The sequence below is a fragment of the Eublepharis macularius genome, chromosome 1 (genome assembly GCF_028583425.1).
Source record: "Eublepharis macularius isolate TG4126 chromosome 1, MPM_Emac_v1.0, whole genome shotgun sequence".
NCBI classification, from domain to species: domain Eukaryota; kingdom Metazoa; phylum Chordata; class Lepidosauria; order Squamata; family Eublepharidae; genus Eublepharis; species Eublepharis macularius.
This window is the reverse complement of record NC_072790.1, coordinates 221,245,981-221,270,698: the sequence shown is the minus strand read 5'-3', so window position 1 is coordinate 221,270,698 and position 24,718 is coordinate 221,245,981. Positions and strand designations below refer to the sequence as shown.

At 46.2% G+C, this 24,718-nt stretch overlaps 1 protein-coding gene across 1 annotated transcript in view; it reads right to left on the bottom strand.

The window, feature by feature from the left end:
- The window catches only part of LOC129343443 (uncharacterized), a 49,684-nt gene that overhangs the window by 9,322 nt on the left and 15,644 nt on the right, over positions 1-24,718 (bottom strand). Inside the window, exons 3-4 of the mRNA XM_054999643.1 lie at positions 21,736-21,802; positions 16,057-16,120 (exon numbers count right to left, since the gene is read on the bottom strand). Of these exons, the coding sequence (XP_054855618.1) occupies positions 16,057-16,120; positions 21,736-21,802 (131 nt within the window). The remainder of the gene's footprint in view (positions 1-16,056; positions 16,121-21,735; positions 21,803-24,718) is intronic.

Below are 24,718 nucleotides of genomic sequence, written 5' to 3'. Positions count from 1 at the left end.
ATTTATCATGATGCTTTCGTATTATTTACTTTATTTACAAATATTATTTCACTAAGCATAGAATAGTGGGAACAAAACAGGCACTCCTAAAACAAGCCGTAGATCAACAAAGGGCAATTTGTGCACATCCTAAAGCTACACCCAGTATCAGGCTGGAATACCTGTGAGACTAGGTCTGAGAAGACCCCAGTTCAAATGTCCAGTTACCTCCCTCAAAGGGTTGTTGTGAAGATAAAAGGGAGGAGGGAAGAATCATATACACCTTGGAAGAAAGGCAAGATAAAAATGCACTAAATAAGTACAATTTCACATAACTACAATCAGAAGTGCTCTTTCTCTGCCTCCATCCATTCCAGGTTGCCAGCTAGTGTTTTGCTGTCTCTCTGCCCCCTCTCTTCAACTGGAAGGATTACTTTCCTTCCCTTCCCTTCCCCAGATTCTGATAGGAATCTTACTCCAAACACTTAACGGAGATCCCTGTGTATTATGACACAATCTCAAAGCTATTAGCTCTTATTTGTGAAACATTAACCAACTGTCGTACATTATTAATCCACAGCCCATCAACAAAGGAGTGGTTGGCCAGTAGCTGTAACTATTTTTTGCTTGTGCCTATGTTTTTTAGCTGGAAAGCATTGTGAAGAGAACATATTAAAACGGCTAAGAGATTCCTCCTGAGAGAATGACAATATTCCAGAGTTTCACATCTGGAGAAGAGAAGCTCTGATCCACAAAAATGTATGCAGGTGTAAAAAAAAAATGGTTAGTCTTTCAGGTGCCAGAAGACACTCCGGTCGGCTTTTGTGGTGAGAGACTAACAGGGCTGCCCCCTCTGGCAGAGTATCACAGGTTCTGGAAGCAACTGATAGCTAAGCTGAAAGCAAGCAGGCTGATAAGAGATGAGGAGTAGAAAGGCAGCCGCAACATTGCTTAGACCCAGGGCTTTTTTTTCCAGGGGGAACGCGGGGGAACGGAGTTCCGGAACCTCTTGAAAATGGTCACATGGCTGGTGGCCCCGCCCCCTGATCTCCAGACAGAGGGGAGTTGAGATTGCCCTCCGTGCCGCTTGGCAGTGTGGAGGGCAATCTAAACTCCCCTCTGTCTGGAGATCAGGGGGCGGGGCCACCAGTTGTGTGACCATTTTCTCCGAGGGCAACCCACTGAGTTCCACCACCTCTCTTCCCAGAAAAAAAGCTCTGCTCAGACCAAAGGCCAAACTATACATTAGCATGTTTAAAGAGCTGGGTCCAGGTTCCCTAACCCAAACCCAAACCCAAACCCAGCCAGGCAGCAACTGCAGGGAATGCCTTCTTTAAAAAGAGAGGGCAGAAACAGGCTCAGAATGCCACAGCAGGGGAAGGGAAGCCTCCTGCCTTCCCCTCCAAGCCATTTTCCTGCATGAAAACAGGACTGGGAGGGACTTATTTCCCTTTTTTTCTGCTCCATGTGCAGTATTCTGTGTACACGGAGCAGCAAAATGGGGAAATAATTCCCCCCCCCAGCACAGTTTCAGTGCAGAAAAATGGCTCGTGGGGGAGAGAGGAGCCCTTCCTCCCCCCACAGCAGTGTTCTCAATCTGTTTGGACTGTCTTTTTTTCTTTAGAAGCCCTTTCCTGCAACTACTGTGTGTCTGCAAGGAACCTTTCAAAGCACTAACCTGAGGTTTAGCCCTAAGCTACCAGTGCAGACCCGAGAGGTGTTGCCTTGTGGGGACCTCCTGAAGCACTTCTTGCTGTAGTCAGCTGGAGGAAAGCCAGGTTTGCTTTGGAGAAGAAGACCTTTGAACTGAGTGTCATGTTTGGGAGGACCAGTGCTTTAAGAGGACAATCACTGCCCTGCGTGTTCCACCAACAGTGGTGCATCACTTCCACGCTAAAATCTAACAGGGATACTCTCCATCACCAACCTTCTTACTATAGCCCGACAAGCATCTTTAGTTCTCTGCCACAGAACTTCAACCTTCCCACAGTGCAAAGTGCAAAGTGCTCCGGAGGCAGCCAGAGGTCTTCAAGAGGCTGTCGGCAGGCAAGATGGGGGCGTGTCAGTAGGAAGATTCATAGTCTCCTTTCTGCCTGTTGCTGGAGCAGCTGGAGTGTGGGGTGTGGGGGCGCTTCGGGAAAGCAGTGGGGCTCTGCCCTTGGGAGACTGCATAAATCAACTGAGAGCTTTATATGTAAAGCTGCGTATTATAGCAGCTGCGGAACATATGAAGCTGCCTTATGTGGATCCAGGCTCTTCCCATAAGCTGGGAAACAAATGCCCACTGCCCGAAAGTCCTTTCCTTATTCCTGGAAATAGGACAGCTCTGTGGTTAACTCAGTGGTGAGGGAAGCACACTCTTCATGTACTCAGGGGGCATTTCTGTCTGTTCTTTCTTGAGAAAGTATGGTGTGATGGTTAGTGTCAGACTAGGATCTGGGAGACCCAAGTTCGAATCCCCCCTCTGCTGTGGAAGCTTGATGCATGACCTTAGGCCAGTCACATACTCCCATCCTAACCGACCTCACAGGGTTGTTGTTAGGATAAAAGTGAGGTCCCCATTAGGAAGAAAGGAGTATATGACTGAAGTAAATAAATAAATAAAAAGCAGAGGCTACGTGGCCATCTGACAGCAATGTTGATTCTGTGAACTTGGGCAGATCATGAGAGGGAGGGAAGGAAGGGTTAGATCAGTGCTTAGTTCTTGTGACCCCTTGTTGCCATCTTCTGGGCATGGAGCAGAGGTCACTGGGGGTGTGGGGGGAAGTAGTTGTGAATTTGCTGCATTGTGCAGGGGGTTGGACTTGATGACCTTGGAGGTCCCTTCCAACCCTATGATTCTATGATTCTATAAATAAATATATCCCAGAATGGAGACCTGGGGTTGGATCCAGACTTCCACCAATTCCCTCTTGCCACAGCAGCCCCCTTTATGTCATTTCTCAGGTTCCTGTATCTCCCAGGAGCAGCATTTCACGGAGATCAGAGGGCTGCAGTGGGAGAGCAAAGCAGGAATGTTTTATTCTGCCACTGGAAAATTTAGTCTGGATCCGCCCCTTGACAGGTAAAACAAATGCCCAGGACTGGATCCAGGTGATCCCTTGCACAAATTAAGCTTCAAGCCAGCAAATTGTCCCATTTAGCCCTACATTCTGTTCCAGCAGCAGTGACTCCCTGGGATCTCAGCAGGGCCGTTTCCACACGGCTTACCTTATTCTGCAAAATAGTGAAATCTCGCAAGAAGACGCTGTTATCGCGTCTTCTCACGTGATAACAGCATCTTCTCACGAGATTTCGCTATTTTGCAGAATAAGGTAAGCCGTGTGGAAACGGCCCAGGTCTTGCCCAGCTGTTCTACCTGAGATCCCTTTAACTGGAAATACCAGGGCTTGAGAACCGTATGCTCAGTTACTGAGCTATGGGCCCTGTCAGTAAGCACCAAGACATCAGACTCAAACCCACCGAGGGTCTTGTACCCGGGGCATGTCAGGTGGGGATTCAGCATCTTTGCCACCCAACTTCCCACATGTTCTACCAGGGAGATAATACTCTGTTGCTGACCTGAAAATCACCATTGTTCAGCAAAGGAACTCCAAAAGGGAGACTTTAGTGCAGAACTGTTGGATCAGAATTTATCAATAGGCACGTATCAGGACTTAAATAAAGACAACAGATTTCTCAGCACTTGCAGATGTTCAATTACCTTAATGTTAGAGAGACTCAGCTATCCCCGCTGTTGTGATCTGTCAATGTGTTTAACTTTGAGTTTTGCACCAGAAAGTCACAGACTATACTGCTTGTATTTTGTGAGTGCTTAACATTCACAATTTGCTTTCCCCTCTTTCAAGCCAGCTTTGAGAAAGAATGTACAGAGAATGGGGAAAGCCAGGAGAGTGGACAGTTAAAGGATGACATCTTGTGGACAACCCCCCCCCAAAAAACCCAAACCCTCTGCCATTTGGAAGAGGGTAGAGGAAGAACCTCAATGTGGATGCCATCGTTGTAAAGAATTAAAACTAAAGGTGGAAATACACATTACTAAGTACCTAAGGATGCTAAAGTACAGGATTGCACGTGTAGCCCTCATGCAGGCTGTTCTTGCTTGGCGCACGTGAATGCCGCTTTCACGGGAACCCTTTTGTGTGACTGCATCTGCAAGTGATTCCAGAGGGGGGGGGGAGCCAATTTAGCTCTGTTTTTGCTGCAAGAACAAGTACTGTAGGCTCCTTTGACTTGCCAATTTGCATTTCCTTAAGGTGTGAGAAAGTGTTAAGACCTGCATTTCAATTAATGGATGTGGGAGAAACTGGGATACTTTTAGCAGTGGAGGAGGAACTGATATCGAATGCCTGAATGTATTCACATGGAGCACACTGAAGTGTGACTGTGTGAGTGAGTGCATGGAAAGTTGGAGAGGGGACATGTGAAATGAGCTTCACTTGAGTGTCCCTAGGTACTTAGTAACATGTATTTCCACCCTAAGAATCAGTATCAAAAAATTCATAGAAAAGGTTTTGAGGAGGAGTTCTAAGGGAAAGAGGCATTGTGCTGGTGTTCTGGGAGGCAGCTCCAGGAACAAGGGGCAGTAAAGGTGAAAAGGTAGAGTTATTTGAGGCCACAAGCTTCGGACAGCTGAGGGTTATGAAGGTAGACACAGATGGGATAAAAGACCAAAGAGAGAAGGCCATGGATGACTTTGAAGGTGAGGGAGGGGTGTGGACAGGAAGAATGTGTGGGGATTTAAAGAGAGACATTGAAGGCAAATACAATTTAATACTACACACATGATGAATTCAAGTAATAAAAAAGAGCCACTAAAAATAGGCACCCTGAAGTCTAGTCTAGAACAGAATTGTCCATCCCCGGAAGGAAGGAAGGACGGAGGCCACGGCTTGAGCACTTCATTGCTGACAAGGGGGCTATTCTGCCCTAGGTCGACATCTGTTCGTATCAGTTCTTCATGCCTGTTCAGTGAATGTCCCTCATTTTGGCCACTCTTTGCTGGGAACTTGGCCTTTGCTACTGCAAGTAGCAGTAGCTACAGGTAACTTGGTGAAGTTGGTAAATAGGAATCTGAAGTCTGAAATCTTGTCATTGTCTTAACTTTTGGTATTTCAGAGAATGGGTTTCCTCTCCCACTCAAATTATATTTTAGTTTTGCTGATAACTTAAAAGCAATACATCTATGTATGAACAAGGTTCAAGTCCAGTAGCACCTCAAAGACCAACAAGAGTTTCCAAGGTATAAGCTTTTGAGAGCCACGCTCCCTTCATTGGATGTGAGTAGGAATGGAGATCTGAGTCTGGGAGCTTGACTCTTGAAAACTTATACCCTGGAAACTCTTGTTGGTCCATGGTGCTATGGACTCGAACCTTGCTCATCTACTACAGACCAGCACAGCTACCTACCTGAAACAGCTCTATATGTTCACTTGCCAGAATGATGTCTTTAAAACCTCTGAATCCAAAACCTTTCACAGTTAGGTTTCTTAAAAGTTTTCACTTACATTCAGCTGAATCTGCTGGAAAACTGGTTGACCAAATTTTGTTTCAGTTGCCCTTGGATCCTCTGGAACCCTTATCCCCAGGGTTCACCCCGTGAGTTCATTCACACGAGCGCTTAGCGTGATCGCAGGAACGGGCATTCGAGGCCCAATCAGGCTACTGGTCCATTCAGCTTGGCACTGTCTACTTCAACCTGGAAGCTTCTCTCTGGGGTCTCAGGCAGCGGTTCTTGCCAGCTCTGCTAACCGGCATCCTTCTAGGTATAGATGCTGCCAGCTTGCGGGCTAATCTATATAAAGTGAATGTTTGTATGGCTGTGCTACGGCAAGCACAATCCACTTTGGACAGTTTGAGATGATGGGATGAGGCGAGTTGAACTACAAACTGAGCACAAAACCTGAGCTCCAGACTAGGGAGGATTACCCCTTCCCCCTTTAAAAAATATGGGTGCCCCACTACTACCACCACCAACAACACTCAGCTTTTTCCTTTCTTCTCACCTTCCTTCCCGGCCCATAGTAGATGCTGTGGCAATTCTACAGCACAAGACTAGACTAGTGCAGCACATGCTGAGATGGACCCTATCCTGTCCTACCATTCCACTGAGCAAACTTTGAAGCCTTCCTCCAATGTAACTGGCTCTTCCACTGGAGGAAGAGCCACCTAACTTGGAATTTGGCTCCTTGGGCTGGAGGAAGGTTCCCTGGAGGATGGCTGGATCCAGGCTATTATCTGCCAGGGACTGACCACACTCAGCCAGCCCCACCCCACCCCACAGCAGACTATTGTGGCCCTAGGAGCAGTGTTACAGTAGCCCTAATGATCTCTAGGAGGGAGAGAAGGAGGAGACAGCTTTACTGAAACTTGTGGAGCACAGACCAGCTACATCTTTTCAACTTTTTCACAACAGCCAGGGCACTGAAAAACCAGACAGACCAATACAATTCCAACTTTTGAATTTAAGACATTTGCAAGCATATTTATTTTATTTATTCTTTTACTTCATTTATAGCCTGCTTTTCTCCTGAATGGGCACCCAAAGCAGCTTCCATTATTCTCATTTCCTCAATTTTATCTTCACAATAACCTTATGAGGTAGGTTAGGCTGAGGCTGTGTGATGGGCCCAAGGTCTCCCAACAACCTTCCATAGCTGAGGGGGATTTGAACTGGGGTCTCCAGGATCCTAGTCCAACACTCTAACCACTATGCCACACTGGCTTTCAAGCATCACTGCAGTGTGTGAGTGTGTGTGTGAGAGAGAGAGAGAGAGCTGCCATCAACCACCTTGCTGCTTCTGTTCACATTTTTAAAAAAAGACTTTGCACATTCTCCCTATGCCTGAGAATATCCTGCCAGAATGCCAACATAATCTCCAACCCACATGGCACACTGTTCCCGGGTCCTTCCTCAGGTCCCATCAAGAAAACAGGTGCTTGGAGCTGAAACTTTAGCTTCTCGGGTGTATGATTTGGATGAGGACTGCGGTGCACAGGGAAAGGTGCATAAGCCGCCCCGCCCCTGCCCCCCGTGCCATTTTCCTGACCTTGGAGAGCCATTGTCTGCCTCACCGGGGAAACCTACATGCAGCCCATCAGTACGCACAGGTTTTCCCAAGGTGGAAAGGCTGAAGCCCCCTTCTCCCTGCATGCCAGTCAGAATTAGCTCACACGGTACAGGAGAATCTTCCAAGTCTCACCTTGGAACTCCCAAACCGCTTCCTTTTCTACAGATTCTTTAACTCCTCCATCGTCAACCCCCTGAAATGAAGCCTAATCCCATATAAATGCATTTGTTCACATCCATCCTTTATTGCCCTTCCTCTCTTCCTTCCTCTCTCTTTCTCATCTCCCCCCCCCCCCGTTCCAGGCTATCTACTATAAGCTCCTTGGGGCAGAAACCTCGCTCTTTTGCCCATGTTCCTCTGTAGACTGCCATATTTGTTGAAGTGGGGGAATCAAACTACTACCACCACCACCACCACCACTACTACAACCGCCGCCGCCGCCGCCGCCGCCACCACCATCCCTGTTGGAACAAAATGTAGTTTCTTTCCGCTAAAAGGGCAACAGTTCTTGCAGAAAGAAAGGGCCGTTTTCCTCCAGCCCTAAGGCAGAATCTCTGAGTTTTCATTCCTGCTCTGCAGCCGGGGTGCAGAAGTCCTCCCGTCAACACACAGCGCCCAGTCCGAGCCAAAGTAGTTTGCCTTGAACTGGCTGCTGTTTCAACTCTCCAAACTGTCCTGGCGCCTTCTCAGCTGCTAGGGCCGTTCACAAGGAAACCACAATGACTCATCTGACTCGGCAGAACTCTACTCTTTGGGTGCCCAAATCTACACACAACCCACGTCTGTGCACCACCCCAAGGAAACACCACAACCACATCTTTGGAAGAAAGCCTTTAGGCAAAGTCTCCCATTTCCTCTTCTGCTCTCTGCCATGGCTCACGTTCCCAAGGAGCTGAGAGGAGAAACCAGGGTGCTAAATGTGTGTTCGCACTGCCAGTTTACTGCTGAAAATACAGCTGGCCGTGCCCTTGTCTTTGCAGCAGGGCTCGCTCTTGGCCAGCAGCGGCTTGGTGTTAAATTACCATTGGAAGCTCCAGTGCCCCAAGGGAAAAATCAGCTGCAAAGAAAGAAATGCAGTCAAGTACTGGAGAAAAGTTAACTCTTCCTCTAAGAGCGTCTGCTGCTACAGCACTCTCCACAATAGAAAGTGCCAGGCAATACACTATTTTTTTTCTCAAGCAATGGCTATCAATCCTTTTTGGTCAATATAAGATCAGGCAAGGGTCACCAGCAGAACCAAGTCTCTCATGTCCCAGGGTTACTGCAGTTGATCACTGAGAGCCAAGCTACAAGTGACGAATTACACTTCCCTGGCAAGTGAACAGATTCACGTGTATTCCTCCCTGTTCATTTGCACTGCACTTGCACTCCACTTGATCATGTGGGGGAAATGTATGTGTAGCAATAAGTCCTTATAAGTTTCCCAGTGGGGCAAATAGTGGGATTTCCTAGGACAGCTTTGGATCAGGAAAACAGAACAAATGGGAAGGCTTAGACCCCTTTCCGTGCACACAGTAATAATTTCCGTGCACCTGGGAATTGTGTTTCAAGCACAAAACTCAGAAGATATATCTGATCAAATGTCCCCATTGTGAACTTGAGGAGGACATGAGGTGCCCAGACATGAGCACAAAGAGATTGGATAACCATTTTTTCTTACACTCTGATGAAATAGCTTTCCAACCCAAGGACAGCAATCTGCTAAGAAACAGATACCTGTATTCCTTTGGTATACACTTCCCATTCCCCCAGTAGAACTAGGATTACGGGAAGCTCCCTGAACATTTTCTTAGACTTTTCCCCCTCTTTCTCCTTAAGCAAAATGTGGAGGTCACTGAAATTCGCTGCTGATCAAGCTGGCCAAACTTCCAGCATCACCATATTGCACAAGGTACTTTCAGTACCAGCACAACTGCATACATGTTTGTTGGTCTCAGAAGTGAAGGTAAGTAGTGACTGCAGAATCAGGCTGTGTCCCAGGCAAGGGTCTCAGTGGTCTGGGGAGAGGTTGATAACGGGGTGGAAAAGGAATAGCCCAGCAGGTCTGAGTAAACAAGCAAGAATGATTTATAAAGTTGTCATGAATTATGAATTCATAAATTATGATGTCATTAAATTAACTTGAACACCTTCTCAATTGTTAGCCTAAGTTCTCAAACAACAATAAAAAATTTAATAATAGAAAAAGCTAAAATATTCCTTTAAAAAGCTTAAAACACAAAAAACAAAACACACTAGCGGTTAGCAAATCAGCACAATAGAGTCAGAACAAAAATCCACTTCCCAAGGAGAAGACGCAAGAATGCCAATCGCAAACTTAATAGGGCAACAAAGCCAGAACACCTCAGGCAACAGTTGCAAACATGACCTGGAAGTATTTTTAGGTAGCCAACAAGGGGGAGATTCACAACAGGGCTTTTTCTAAGCAAGAGGCAATGGCATTTCAAAGGCACCAACCTAGGATTGCCAACTTCCAGATGGAGCCTGGAGATCTCCCAAAATCACAACTGATTGCAGAGTTTCCCTGGAGAAAATAGCTGCTTTGGAGGATGGACTTTATGGCATTAAAGTCCGTCCCTCCTTTCCCTAAAGTCTGCCCTCCCCAGGCTCCACCCCACGCCAGCTTGGATTTGGCAATCCTACACCATCGCAATCAGATCATCAAGTACTAACACCACCATACATGACATGCCTCAAGTTGGAACGGGCTTCTTCCTGACAAAGCCTGAACGGAGCTGCATGAGCCCATCCTTCATGGACACCCTTGCCTTTTGCGGTTTTGCGCAGCATAAGAATTCATTGTCCCCACCCCACCCCGAACTTTCTCTGCAAACTGAGGGATAAAGATCATCCAAGTCTTAAATTCTATGGAGGGGTGGAGGGGAGGGGGAGATATGAAAGGAAATCCTCCTCTCCCTTTGAGGAAACGCCTTCCCCTTGGTCCCTCAAGCCTGTAGCTTCTGCCATAAAACCAGAATAGCTGGAATCTGACAGATGTCACCTCTAAACCGCCTTCTCCATCTGGAGGATAATCCATGTTAAACAGACACCAATCGCCTTATGGAAGTGACAGACAGTGGCATTTCAGGACTTCTAGTCAGGAGACTCTTGGAGAGACGGGGACCCGCTTCATCCGTAGCATTAATGTTCAAAAGGTCATTATCTCAGTGGGGAACACCACATTTGGCTTAGAGCAGAACCACAAGTGACAAAAGGCACAGATTGGACACTTGTCTGCTTCCCTCAAGTTTTGATGGGAAATGTAGGCATCCTGGTCTTGCAGCTTGGCTCTCTGGCTGCTGTCCAATGGACTTTTCAACTGTCACTTGTCCAACATTCCGCCAAGCTGCCTACATTTCCCGCCAAAACTTGAGGGAAGCAGACAAGTGTCCAATCTGTGCCTTTTGTCACTTGTGGTTCTGCTCTAAGTGCCATCAGAACCATGTCAGCTGAATCAGAAAGGAACCATTACTGAAATTACCAAGATGGACTGAAGAGCCCAAAGGGGTATAATGGGTGTGGTGTAGTGGTTAGAGTGTTGGACTGGGATTTGGGAGACTCAGGTTCAAATCCCCACTCTGCCATGGATGCTCTCTATGTGTTTTTGGGCCAGTCATTCTCTTTCAGCCTAATCTATCTCACAGGTTGCTGTTGTGAGAACAAAGTGGAAGAGGGGAGAATGACACTGTAAGACACTTTAGGTCCCTGCTGGGAAGAAAAGCAGAGTACAAGTATAAATAGTAAATGATGGCCAGCCTCAGGGCTTTATAGGAGTCATCACTATACAGCAGTCAAAGCAGCTACACCACACTTCACAACTATTTCAGGGCTCCAGTTTGCCTGGAATCAATCCCACGGCCCAAGCCAGTCTTAAGTGGGAAGCAGAATGCGTTGGTTGCCCCTGGCATCTAATTCTGGGCACCAATAAATAGTAGCAAATAGTTATTGAATTACAGGTGTAGTCCTATATAGACTTCCTCATGAAAGATAATGGCTCAGTGGCAGAGCACCTGCGGCTGAAGGTCTCAGGTTCCACCCCCAGCATCTCCAGTTTAAAGGATCAGAAAGGAGGTGATGTGAAAGGCCTCTGCCCGAGACCCTGGAAAGCTGCTGCTAGCCTGAATAGATGATACTGTCCTTCATAGACCAATGGCTGGACTCAGCATCTGGCCGCTTCATGTGTTCGATTACCAGATCTGGACCTGCCATATGTTTGGTGGGCAAGGAAGCGTGAAAGGGACCCATCTTGGGATGTCAGAATCCATATTCTTGATTTTTAACTCTGAAAGTTACACTCTTTTGAGATTGTTGTTTTTATTGTTTATCCTGTGCATTTTTACTATTGTACCCCGCCCTGAGCCCGCTTGCGGGGAGGGAGGGCTCAAAATCAAATAAACTAAACTGAACAATTAAGACAGTCCCATTTTCAAAGCCCTGGCAACTGGTCAAAGCCCTGGCAACTGGTCAAGGAGATACATGAACACACAAAGCTGCCTTATACTGAGTTAAACTCTTGGTCTCTCAAGGTCAGTGTTGTCTACTCTGACTGGCAGCAGCTGTCTACGGTCTCGGGCAAAGGTTTTCACATCACAAGGAGAAAGGGGTAGGAAGTAGGAAAGTAACATGCATTTTAGGGCAGAGAGGGGAAAGGAAATGAACAGGAGACAAATGCATTGCTAACCCTGAGCTACTAAATAGTTTGGATTTGTTTCTTTTCTGGATTTTAGACATTGCCACTCAGGTTTAACCAGCATTAACTCCCAATCAACTTCTTTGCAAGCAAGCAGAGGAGTTAGCCGTGTTAGTCTGTGGTAGCAAAATCAAAAAGAGTCCAGTAGCACCTTTAAGACTAACCAATTTTATTGTAGCATAAGCTTTCGAGAATCAAGTTCTCTTTGTCAGATGTATGGTACAGAAACTGGTCAAATATAGAAGAGGAGGGGGGAGAAGGGGAGGGGAGAGAAGATGCAGTTAGGGGGGGAGAGAGAGGGATGGAACCAAAACATTCCTTTGCTAGTAAATGTAAACAACTCCTCTTGGAATGGAGATTAATTGGCTTGTGTGAGGCTTCAAAGGAGTTTGCCATGTTGGTTTGTAGCGTAGCATCCAGACAAGAATAAAAGAACATGAAAGACACTGCAGACTTGGACAACCTGAAAAATCAGCAGTGGCTGAACATAGCCTAACTCAAACAGGGCACAGTATCTTATTCCAGGACACCAAAATACTGGACAACACTTCCAACTACTTTGTCAGACTGCACAGGGAAGCCATTGAAATTCACAAGCATAAGCAAAACTTCAACAGGAAAGAAGAAACCTTAAGAATGAACAGAGCATAGTTTCCAGTTCTGAAAAACACCAGGCTAACAAAACATTCTATCCCCGACAATAGCCCTGCAGAGAAGATTAGCACATCAAGCACCAATCCATATGCAAAAGAACCTCCTCAGGATACAGTGAAGCCTCCCGCCATTAGCATTCCACACCCTGGGAAACTCTCACAGGATGACTCAGCTCAACCCCACCCCTCCTGAGTAGATACAAATGACCTGCCAACATCTTTTCCACACTGTGACACTGAGAGATCTCTGTCTTTTGGTGCTACACCTCTGAAGATGCCAGCCACAGCTGCTGGCGAAACGTCAGGAACTACAATGCCAAGACCACGGCAATACAGCCCGGAAAACCCACAACAACCATCATCCTCCGGCCGTGAAAGCCTTCGACAATACACCAAAAGGATATGTTTACATTTACTAGCAAAGGAATGTTTTGGTTGCACCCTCCCCTTCCCCCCCTAACTGCCTCTTCTCTCTCCTCCCCTCCTCCTCCCTCCTCTTCTATATTTGACCAGTTTCTGTAACATGCATCTGACGAAGAGAACTGTGGTTCTTGAAAGCTTATGCTACAATAAAATTGGTTAGTCTTAAAGGTGCTACTGGACTCTTTTTGATTTTGCTACCACAGACTAACACGGCTAACTCCTCTGAAGCTAAAAAGAAGATGCTTTGCTTAGGCTCTTGTTACTGAAGGTCTGATTACGAGTCACTAAATACAAGGTGGGTTGTGCAAAACATCAACCCAACTTACATTTCAGGTGTCACTGCCCTCACCTTCAAAATGGTGGGTGGATTGAGGTGGGGAAATATGCTACCTAGTGTGCCTGGAGGTGGAGAGTCTGCCTGGATCACTGCTTTTCACCCAGTATGCTTTTGCAGAGAGAAAAGGGGAGGGGCAGGCTATTTGTCTTACTGGCGGACACAGGGGTCTCCTGGGTAGACATGTGGAACAGGCAGTAAGAGAAACAGCCCACCCACCCCCCACCACCCCTTTCTATCCACAAAAGCATGGTGGGTGGAAAGTAGAGACTGAGGAGGCCTCTCTTGCTCCATGTGTGCTCAGCGCATTTCCACCCCTTCATACATTCCAGTTTGAAGGTGAGAGTGGCCACACATAAAACGCAAGTTTAATCTCTTGTTTAACCTCTTATGTAGTCAGACCCCAAAATTTTTCCTAGATCTGGAGCATCCATTTACATTGCAATATGAAGTGCCTCGATACATTGGCTTTTGTGTTATATCAGTTATCTAAATTAACACATGTATTAAAACACAGAACTTAGTTTTTCTTATCTTCACTGTACTCATGGGCCAAGAAGTGGACTCAGGGGCATAGTCTAAATCTCTTTTTCTTTTTTCAGTCTTCCAGTGCTGGCAAGTTGCATACTGCACACCCACTCTGGAGTTGGAAAGGAAGTCTGTGTATCCACAAAGCATTGCCTACAAGGCACAAAGTAATTCACAGATGGGAATCTATTGTTCCAACAGGAAAAGCAGGCTTTCCCCTTTATGGCTGCCCTGGACTCCTGGCCAAAGGTGAGGGGAAAAGCCATGCCACTTTCTCACGCTCCCGAGGAAAAAAAAATCACGCTAGTCTGAGGTGGCTGAGCTCAGTCCAGAAGCCTAGTAAAAATCGATCTCTTTGGGGGCAGCGCTGAGTGCTCCTCTAGATCGCCAGTCATTTGGGCAGTGCCAAACAGGAACATGCAAAGCTGCCTTAAACTTTGTCAGTCAGACTACTGGCCCGTCTAATTCAGAGGTGGCCAAAAGTACTGTCAAGTCACAGCCAATTTAAGGGGTTTCAAGATAAGAGACATTCAGAGGAGGTTTTCCATTGCCTGCCTCTGCATAGTGACCCTGGACTGCTTTGGTGGTCTCCCACCCAAATATTGCTTTGCTTCTGAGACCTGACAAGATTGGGCTTGCCTGGGCTGTGCAGGTCAGGGCTCATACTACATACAGTATGGGAAGTTCTCCTGTACAAGTTGCTGTGAAATGAACAAGAGTCACGCAAAAGCAGTCTAGTGCTCTTACACAGACTATTTAAATGTGGCTTCCCAATGTGGAAATAGCAACTTGGCTCCAGCCTTATGTAATTTCCTCACTCTCCCCCTTCTCCTGCTGCAGCCCCAAAAACTCTCTGAAAAGCTGCTCTTCGGAGAACAGGGATCCCCAGAAACAGCTTGGGCGGAGTCAGATGTCTGCTGTGGTGGTGGGGGGGATGGTTAAAAAAAAAAACACCTTGCGCACACAGAATTTTAGGCAGGATCTAATCCAATATTGGGATTTTTCATCCTAGGCACCAAAATGTCTTTGGAAAGATGGGGCCCCGGGAGGCTTTTGTTCAGACTTAAACTCTGGAACAGCAATAAAGAAAAGAACGAAAGAACAAAAAAAATTACTTCAGATGACTCAAGAAAGTGAGCAAAGCCAGAGGGTGGAAACAAAAACATAACAACCTGCCCCCACAAAAAAACTGGAACAGTTTTTGTTTGTTGATTAGAAACGAACACTGCATCAGCCATCTCACAGTCAAGGCCAAAAGATCACTCTTGGCTCTCCCCCCCCCCCCATGCTCTACACTCCAGAGTTCATTTGGAGGAAGTCCTAATTACAGCAAAATGCAAACAGAAGCCACAAGCATTCTGAATGTTTATAGTGCCTTCCTAAAGGGATTATGCAAGCTTAGTAGTAGGAGAGGTCAGGTGCTTGCCAAGCGAAGGGCTGATATGGTAAATCCTGACCCGCTGGCCTAGCCCGATTACCCTCTGCTTGGTAGCATGCGGGATAAAAGGCTCAGTCAGTCTCATAACCTGTTAGCTACCCAGTCGGCCTCTTCTTGTCGCCCTTAGGAGAGATTAATCTTCACGTGGATAAAGCGAGACCTTGCCAGGAAACGCTTGGGAGAAATGTAGCAATTGCATGGATGTAGCAATCTTCACAAGCAAATTAAAAAGTGGCTTTCATTACAGTCAGGTAGTAAACCCTTGAAAGTTACCACTGCCTATTTTCTGGGGTATCTAGAAGAGGTTCATTGTAAAGTAACTAAAGTAAAATGCCATCCCAAGTAGAGAAAGTTTCATAGCCCTCCTGAAAGAGAACAAGGAGCTTCAAAAATGAATCCATTCCATAATTGGGAGTTTGGAGTAGACGGCAAGTTTTTACTTTCACCTGGTAAATGTATTTACAAAATGCTCTCCAAACCCAGGAGGGAATGACAGACAGTCACTTATTTGGGAGAAAGTAAAAACGCATACTGTGGGTTGGGGCTATCCCTGCTCCCTGCAGCCATTAAGAACCACACTTGCTCCAATCTGCATAGCTCCGCCCCTTCATTTGCAGAGCCCCATCAGGGTTTCCGTTTCTCGGGTATGTTAGTGTGATGCAATCTGAGAATTTCCATAGATTGACAAACCTGTGAAGAAAGTTCAAACCCATCAAAAGACCAATGCACCTGGGGCAGGAAAAAGACAAAGAGATGGCAGGATAGTCCTTGAGCTTTAGCCACAGCATGGAAGTCTGGAAACATTAGATAATTATATCTCCTTTGGCAGCAAATACACTGCAGAAAGAGGCCATTCATAAATCGCATACCTATATTATTTGACATTTTGTGGCAAAATGAACAGTGAAACATTCAATGCACGGCACAGAGCATTAACCCACCTTTGTGCAATGTTCCATCTTCAAGAGACTTCTCTTGCAGACTCTGCCCATCTTCTAATTTAGTCTGCGTAAGGAACCAAAAACGATTAAACATGAGGCTGCCTTATACTTTCTGACCACTGATCCCCATAATTCAGTATTGTGTACTCTGATTTGGCATTGACCCTCCAAGATCTCAGACAGAGAAGGGCCTTTCCTAACCTGTACCAGCTTAGATCGTTTAACGAGAACTGTTAGGAATCAAGCCTGGGACTGTCTCCATGCAGAGCATGTACTCTACCACTGAGCCGTGGGCCTTGGTTTGAAGGCTGAAGGCCAAAGTGAAGTACCTCAGTGAAGAAATAGGCAAATCCTTGAACTTTCCAGCTGAAATCAGACTTTTATGATTTCACTCAGGCAATATGGATCTCTGGACCTGCTTTCATTTCCTTCAAGGAAGGCAGCTGAGACATTTTTAAAGGATATAATAAACCACAAGTGCTTCACCTTAGACATCTTCCTCGAATCCCAGAGAAAGCAAGTTAAAAATAAGATGAAATTACCCCAAAGTGTCCACTGGTTTGGGCTGCCACTCAAGGCAAAGTGTCAGAGGGCCAAATTAGATGTGACAGAATCTGTGGGTCAGACCTGTTGATGCCACTGCCATTCTGAAGCCTAATGAGGCTATTTTAAATGGCCATGGCAGAATAATGCACTCTTGCGCGCCCCCCATGCTTTTTCAAGTGCCTAAACAGCTGCAGCATTTTAAAATCACCTCAATATGTTTTAAAATGGCTTATCACCTCAGCATTTTAAAATCACCTCAATATGCTTTAAAATGGCAGCGGCATCCACAAGTCAGACCGTCACTTCACTACCACAAACAGAACGTTCACAATATTCAATGTTAACTCAAACATAATTGAGCCAATTTACACATTTGGTTCTGAGGTCAAGGGATATCCATACATTTGTTGATCAGCGCCTCAGCTGGCCTCTCCAGCAGCGGCAAGTGTGGGGAACAGCTTCCAAGATGGTACAAGGCAGGTGCATGGCACAAGAACAGAATGCCATCTTCTCAAGATGGCGCTGCTCTCCAGCAAAGCCAGCCTTTCTAGGAAACCTGCAACTATCTATGACTTTTTATCCTGTCCTTTCTCCGAGGAGCTCAGGGTTGTGTATATCTGTGTTCCCTAATTTTATCTTCTGACAACAACCCTGTGAGGTAGGATTGCCCAGGAGTGAATGGCCCGAGGTTTACCCAGTGAACTTTATAACTGAGTGGGGATTTGGACCCAGGCCTCCTAGTTCAACACTCTAACCACTACATCACGCTGACTCTCTAATGCCTATCCATACCACATCCTTGGACGCACTTCTTTTCTCCTGATGGTGCTATCCTAAGAGGCTGGATAAAATGGTTGTGCAGGCGGAGGGGTGGGGGAACAAATTTCCAACTCTATATTCCAGAACTATGATCAGTGCTGGAAAGAAGCTAATCTGATCACGTAGACTTACCCCACACATATGTAAAGACTAGCGACAGAGCCCATTTTTTAAAAAAACAGGCCTAGAAAACCCAGGAATGCTGGGCTTCCTGCCACCATGGCGCCCTCTGCACGGGCCAGCTCACCTGGTTGCCCCGCCACCGTGGTACCCTCTGGAGCCTGCATTGGCCACAATGCACTTTTTATCCTGGGGTGCCTATGCAGGTGCACCAGGATAAAAATGTGCGTCATTGCCAATACAGCTTGTCTTTTATATAGAAAGATAAGGCACTGCATACCTAAAGCAAGTTGCCTAATAACCCAGGTTTGTTTTGCTTTTAAAGGCATGTAGGTTGACATGTTCTTAGTAAAAAGGCAAACACTGTCAAGTATCTGCTGCCACCTAGAGGCAAAAAATATTTTAACACTTCTTTCCCAGGAACGGAGTAAAACATCATTTCAGAGGAGTTGCCAGTTTGCTGTTACCTCAACAAGAATCTTGTGGTAGCAGCTTGAAGACTAAATGTTTACTATAGCATATGATTTCATAGACTGGATCCCACTTTAATACAGACACAGAGAGAGAGAGAAATGAAAAAAATGGAAACAACGAAGCACTATTAAATGCAGGGATACGCCTCAACCTGCGTTTCATGTTCCTTTGACTCTGCTGTTTACATTTTCCCTCTCATAACCTCATGTATACCCTGTTAGCTTCTCATGTGCATTTGACAAAGTAAGCTCCAGCCCATAATAGCTTGTGCTGGAACAAAATTTGTTCGGTCTTTACGGTGCCACAAGCTCCCCATGTACCCGACGAAGAGGTCTGGAGAATTTGCAAACTACACAATGCATTGTGTTATTTCGACCGGTCTTTAGAAAGGCATTATTAGTGAAATCCTAAACAGAGTTACTCTAGTCTAAGCCCAATGAAATTGATTTCACTGTCCATGGCTTTTGGGTACAGAACCTTAGCGAACCACAGCTTTTACCAATGGGCTGCTTACCACACGGGGAGCAGGAGGCCAAGCACAGCCGCTGGGAGGGGGGCAACTGCTTCCTAGCATCCTCTGCAATGCTGCAAGGGATTCTGGGAAATACCTCTTGGGTAGGCCCTGACTGTGTAAGCTGGCAGGAAGCAGAACAGATAGAAGCTTCCCCTGCTGAGGCTGTCTGCAGGTGCCCTTTGTAGTATATGCTCAGCTACTTTAGAAAGGTTACATGAATCAGCCCCCCACAATGAAGTACATTAAAAATGCAATAGATTCCATGGAGGTCCAATTATGTGTCATGAGTAGATAACAAGTTTGTAAGAAACCATGCTGATCCCTTTAGGAACTCCCACCAGCAACTTCCCCCCCCAAATAGCAACAGTATAATTCCTTTTTATAAGGACCAACCAAACTCTCCCAAAGCAGGGAGCAAGCTTTTGAGTTCCCCAGAACTCTTTATTAGGCTACGGCTGCTTCCATACATGTTGGATAATGCACTTTCAATGCTATTTAGTTATCATCTGGAACTGGGTTTTCGTGTGTGAAACACAAAATCCACTTCTAAAGGATAACTAAAGTGCATTGAAAGTGCATTATTCAATGTGTGTGGAAATGGTCTGTATGTAAACGGACAAACAAAAAAAAGGAAAGAGAAAAAATATTTCGGGGCATGATAGAATAGCGAAAGCCTGAGGTTTGTATCCTTCTTGAAATAAAGACCAGAAGGTGATGCTGAATTAATTAGATGGTGCAAAATGCAAAAGAGAGTTCAAGATGCACAAGAGGTTACTGGGACAGAGAAGCAAAAAATGATCACACACTTTGAAAATATATGTACTTAATCAGAGAAATTATTCTTACAATGGACCTGTGTGTTATCTTAGGGTTGCCAGTCCCACAGTGGGTGATGCTCCAACCCCACCTCTCATTTCCCGCCATGAGAAAAAAATGTTTAAAATGGCCATCAGGCTGATGGTGAAACATCACTTCTAGGGAGGGGGGGGGGAAGAGGTAACATCATACCTCATTAGAAATTGTTAGAAACTCTAAAGTAAAAACGGAAGAGTTTATGGCAATTCCTAGAGAGGACTGATGTCATTTCTGGGAGAAACAGGAAGTGGCATCATGCAGCCACAGTTGGCCACCCTGCATGTGTCTCCCCTTACCAGGCCAAGCCAAGCAACCCTAGTTCCTATTAATGCTGGGGAGGGATCCCATTAAAATATAAAAATGGCTAAAGATGCAAAAGTGCAATAAAGTAACAGAATTGAAACAGAGCAAGATGAAACTGTTCACCAAAAAACCCAATCTAAAAAGGAGAAGCAATGAAGAATCTCATTGGGGCACTGATTCCACTGTTTTGGGGATGCAACCAAAAAGGCCTTGCTCTTCCACACAAATGATTGCTCTTTTCAGACATAAGATTCTAAACAGGACCTTTCTGAACAGAACTCAAGATATGCGAGGTTCAAACAGAGAGAGCTATGCCTCTCCCAGGGTCCATATTCAGAGGTAGGGTTGCCAGGTTCCCTTACCCTCCTAGTGGAGGGGGGGGACCTAGCACTCACCTCTCTTCTCCCCTTGCATACTCACTTTGCACACATGAGTTCCTGGTGTGGTGAGAGTGGTGTCCGGGAGTGACATCATTGCACTGCACTAGGAGTGTGCCTGGGAGTCCTGTTTCCCAGCCTCTTACCCCACCGGCCAGGTGAGTGCCGGCGGGGGGCAGAGGGTGGAAGTGGGGGATCACTCGCCCCCACTGGGGGACCTGGCAGCCTTATTCAGAGGCAGTAAACTTCTGAAGCCCTGTACTAGGAGGCAACATTGAGGGAGGTGGCCTGGCCGGTATGCCTTGTTTGTTGGCCCTTCGGAACAACTCACTGGCCACTGTGTGAAAATTTTTGTGAAACTAGATGGACCACCGGCCTGATCCAGCAGGGTTCTTCTCACGTTCTTAAAGATGAAAACTAGCAATTTGGATTGGGGCTCAGTGCACCTTCAACAGTGGTGATACATACTTTGCCTTCTCATTGAGGGCCTAACTGGTCCATCCTTGGACCCGGTATGTCATGCGGACATGCAATGGAAGTTCCCAGTTGAAGCTTAGACTCTGAAGTGTGTGCAGGCCAATTTGGATGGTGTACAAAGTCAGGGGGCTTAATCTTCCACTCCATTTTCCCATCCTGAAATGGGCTTGGGGAAGCTGATCTTTGCACCACTGAAGAAACTGATAAGGGACATGTATACCAATGGGGTGTGTAAGTTCCCCCAGTGGACCAAACAGTGGCTCCCCATGGCTGTTTCATGTCAGGAGAAAGGCATGGGAGGGTTAGGCTAAAGCCTCCATTTCCTGCAATCCCAATATGAGTTGGCCCCCATGTGCCTTAACCAGAAAGTCCCAGCAAATGTCTGCTTGATACTACCCAAGTAGGGATTGCATTCCCCCAGTGGGGGAGGGGGATCTCCCATTCCTAGCCTCCACCCCCACTACCTCTCAACTGTAGCATTGCCAGGTCCCTATACCCTACTGCTGGGAGGGGGAGGAGCCGGCACTTACCTTGTGCCTTCTGTGTTTGTGCATGTGTGTTCCTGGCACTTGCGTGATGATGTTACTTCTAGAAGTGATGTCATCACGCTGGCCACAGGAGTGCTCCCATGCTCTGCGTGGGACTGATTCTTAGCTAGCAACAGGTGGGCAAGCAGGTAAACTGACGGGAGATTGCCCACCACTGGTGGGCACCTGGAATCCCTATCCTGGCCAGCAGAGGAAATGCATAAGAACCCTCCCGGAGCATGCTTCCGTGCACTCCGGAACACTTCCATGTTATGCTGGGAATGACATCATTCCCAATACAATGAGAAAGTGCAGGGTCATGCCAGGGCCAATTGGGTAAAATGCTAGATTGGGGGCCGATTTTTACCCAATCAGCCCTTGGCACAACTCTGCACTGTTGCATCAGGAATGATGTAATTCCTGGCACAACACAGAAGTGTTCCAGAGTGCGCGCATAGCACATGCAAGGTGAGTACTCCAGTTGCCCCCCCCCCACAACCCCTCCATCCCCCAGTATGAGCCCTGGGGACCTTGCTACCCTATATCCAATGGAGGATCCAAGAAAAGCATATCAGGTAGTTAGGCCCTCTGAAGTGTGTGTTAGGAAGTGGGGGGCAGTATTATGTCCCAACTGAAATTTCTGAACTGCCCCAATGGAAAAACTTACTATACTGAGGAGCTCTGATGAAGTTGAGTTCTTCTTAAGAATTCTTGTTGATAATTGCCGTTTTTTTCTGTAAAGAAGAGAGAAAAGCATTTATTGCCTTTGAATTCCAGGGACTTCATCATTCACGCCTTTTCAATTCCATCGGAAGCCTTCCCTTCAAGCTGACCAGAAAGTCACCAGGGATATCCAGCAACCAGGCAAGAGGCTACTTATAAGCCTGGTCTAGTGTGACAAACAGTACCTGAAGTTTCCCAGACCTGTTCAGGTATGTCTCCTAGTGCAGAATTCAGAAGGGCAGTCATGATAGTCAGCTGCAGGAAAACACAACCGTCTTATGGCACCTTAAAGAGGAACATTGAAACAATAAGATTTCATGGACGAGGGCTTATCATGCATTTGATGAGGTGTGTGGCAATTTGTGAACACGGACAGCATATTCCATTTGTTTGTCTTTCAGGTGCCACAAGATTCCATGTTGTTTCTAATAAGGAAGTGTGCAGGGGATCTTTTGCTGCAAACAAACTGCGCCAGTACTTGAAGCTTGCATTGGGTGCTGAAGTGGTCCTGGGCACATGCTTGGTATCAGCGTGGATTGGCCATGTATTTTATGTTGGAATATATGCTGGAAGGTCTAACATTCAGTTATTATGGGGTTAAATGTATTTACTCACTGTGCTATTGTTTGTATTGACCTGGAAGAGAACCTGGCACAGAGCCAATAGCCTGGAAGCCTGGGGAAACTGAGATGTGTTTGTAAACTGTTATTGGTCAGTAGGTCAGGTGATTTTCTCTCAGCGTCAAGAAGACAGAGGAAGAATCCCCATAGTTACTACTTCTCCTTGCTCTTGTGGTCTAAGTTTGTAGTATGTAGCAGCAAAATGTAGCTCATAGAGTTTCTTGTTTTGTAGGAACCCCCGTGTACCTTTTTCCTTTAGAAGTAAATGTTTTTTTAAAAAGCAAACAGACATTTGACTCTCTGTTGTTTCAAGATCCATTGCACCTCTGATTTGAAACTATTTTAACCCATTTCCCCCAATAACTTACAGGGAAATTTCATGTTGGGCCACTGTCCTGGAGAGCTGCTAGAAGCCAGGAGCAAGCAGAGCCGAGCCCAGAAACTCTGCTGGAGCCTCGGGGACAGCTTGGTCCAGACCCCTCATCAGACATGGCGGTTGGTCTCAGGGGATGTTTCCAGTTTGGGGATGATGCCATGAGTGAGCTAACGTCCACTGTAGGCCCCACTGACCCAAGGTGCCCCACAGTGCTGACTTGTAGCTTGACTTGCTCCGGGGCCATTTTCATTTCCCAGTCCGCTCCTGCTTGATTTTACCTATAAAGACCGAAAGCTGAAGAACTAACTCCTCCCATACATCCTGCCCAAAGTTTTCCCAATCTATCAGGGATGATCTTCTGGAAAAGCCACTTTTGTGCCAAGGCAGAAAGTCAAGGGCATGAGAGAAGGGGTTTTTATTGGCAGTTCCCACATGATAAAATCTCCCTCCCTACAGCTGCCTGGTTATATCTGATCTAACTTTATGTTTTAGAGGCAGGGCTTTTTTCAGGGGGAACATGGGGGAACGGAGTTCCGCAACCTCTTGAAAATGGTCACATGGCTGGTGGCCCCGCCCCCTGATCTCCAGACAGAGGGGAGTTTAGATTGCGGCGCGGAGGGCAATCTCAACTCCCCTCTGTCTGGAGATCAGGGGGTGGGGCCACCAGCCATGTGACCATTTTCTCCGAGGGCAACCCACTGAGTTCCACCACCTCTTTTCCCAGAAAAAAAGCCCTGTTTGGAGGCAATGCAAAACTTCTTCTTTTTCAAAAAACGAGTTGCTCTAAAGAAAGAAGGTTTATTTTGTCTTGCTGCCCCTTAAGCATAAACCTCTATCCTGAAACACATATGCAATGCCACATCTCTATCTCTTCTTTTAAGTGCTTCAGGAAAACCTCCCTTTCCGATTAAACCTTTAGCTGAACTTCTTACAGTCAGTGTGATCGAACAGTGTCTCAAAGCACAAATGAAGAAACTTGCGTTCAAATCCCCACTCAGACTTGACCATCACTGGGAGACCTCAGCCTAGTCATTCTCTCTTGAGCAGGCCAATTCACAACGTTACAGAGTATATGATTAGGTCTGGGGTATCCAACTTGTGTCAGACGAACACAGTCAGACATGAATTGCGGGTTCTCTTCAATTCCTATTTGTGTGGTGCTCGATCCATCTCAGGACCATCATACTTATGGAGAAGAGGCTTCAGCCATCTTTGCTAACCGAAAACGTCCTGAGGTTGGGTTGTGGTATTTGGACTGTTGGGGAAACCCATGAGTATCCAAGGGAGCAAATAGATTTTCCAAAACAGTGCCCCCTCCCAGACTGTTGGGAGCCCCTTCTTCACACATGACATGGCCCTAATCTGAATCAGTCTCCACATCTGTGAGGAAAACCCACAACTCGTGTCTGACCCATCCTGTGAACTCGATAACGTGAGGATGCTACTTCACAGGGTTGTGAGAATAAAATCAGGTGAGGGAAAACCAAAGAAACAGCCTTGAGTTCCTTTTGGAAGAAAGGCAGCATGGAAAGGTAGATAGCCCTCCTGCTCCCTCCCCCAAGCCAAGCACATGCAACTGTGTTTGCTTATAACCATTCCATGTTCCCCTTTCTTCCTTTCCTCTCTCACCTCCCTTAAAATAAAAATTTAGTTTTTATTATTATGCATATTTGCACCCCGACTTTCCTAGTTAATTCAAAGCAGCTTACAGCAATAAATATGCAGAGATCATAAAATTAATTAAAGCAAATAATTCGCCTGGAAAAAGTCAATCAATAAAATATAGAGCAGCAAGTTAAAACAATCTCACTGTAATCTTGTTCAGGCAGGGACCTGTTTTATATGACCCTTTAAAGTACAACGGGCATCATCATCATAAAAGTGACAATAAAATCTGATGTTGTTGCCTCTGTTTGCTTGTTTTTAAATCG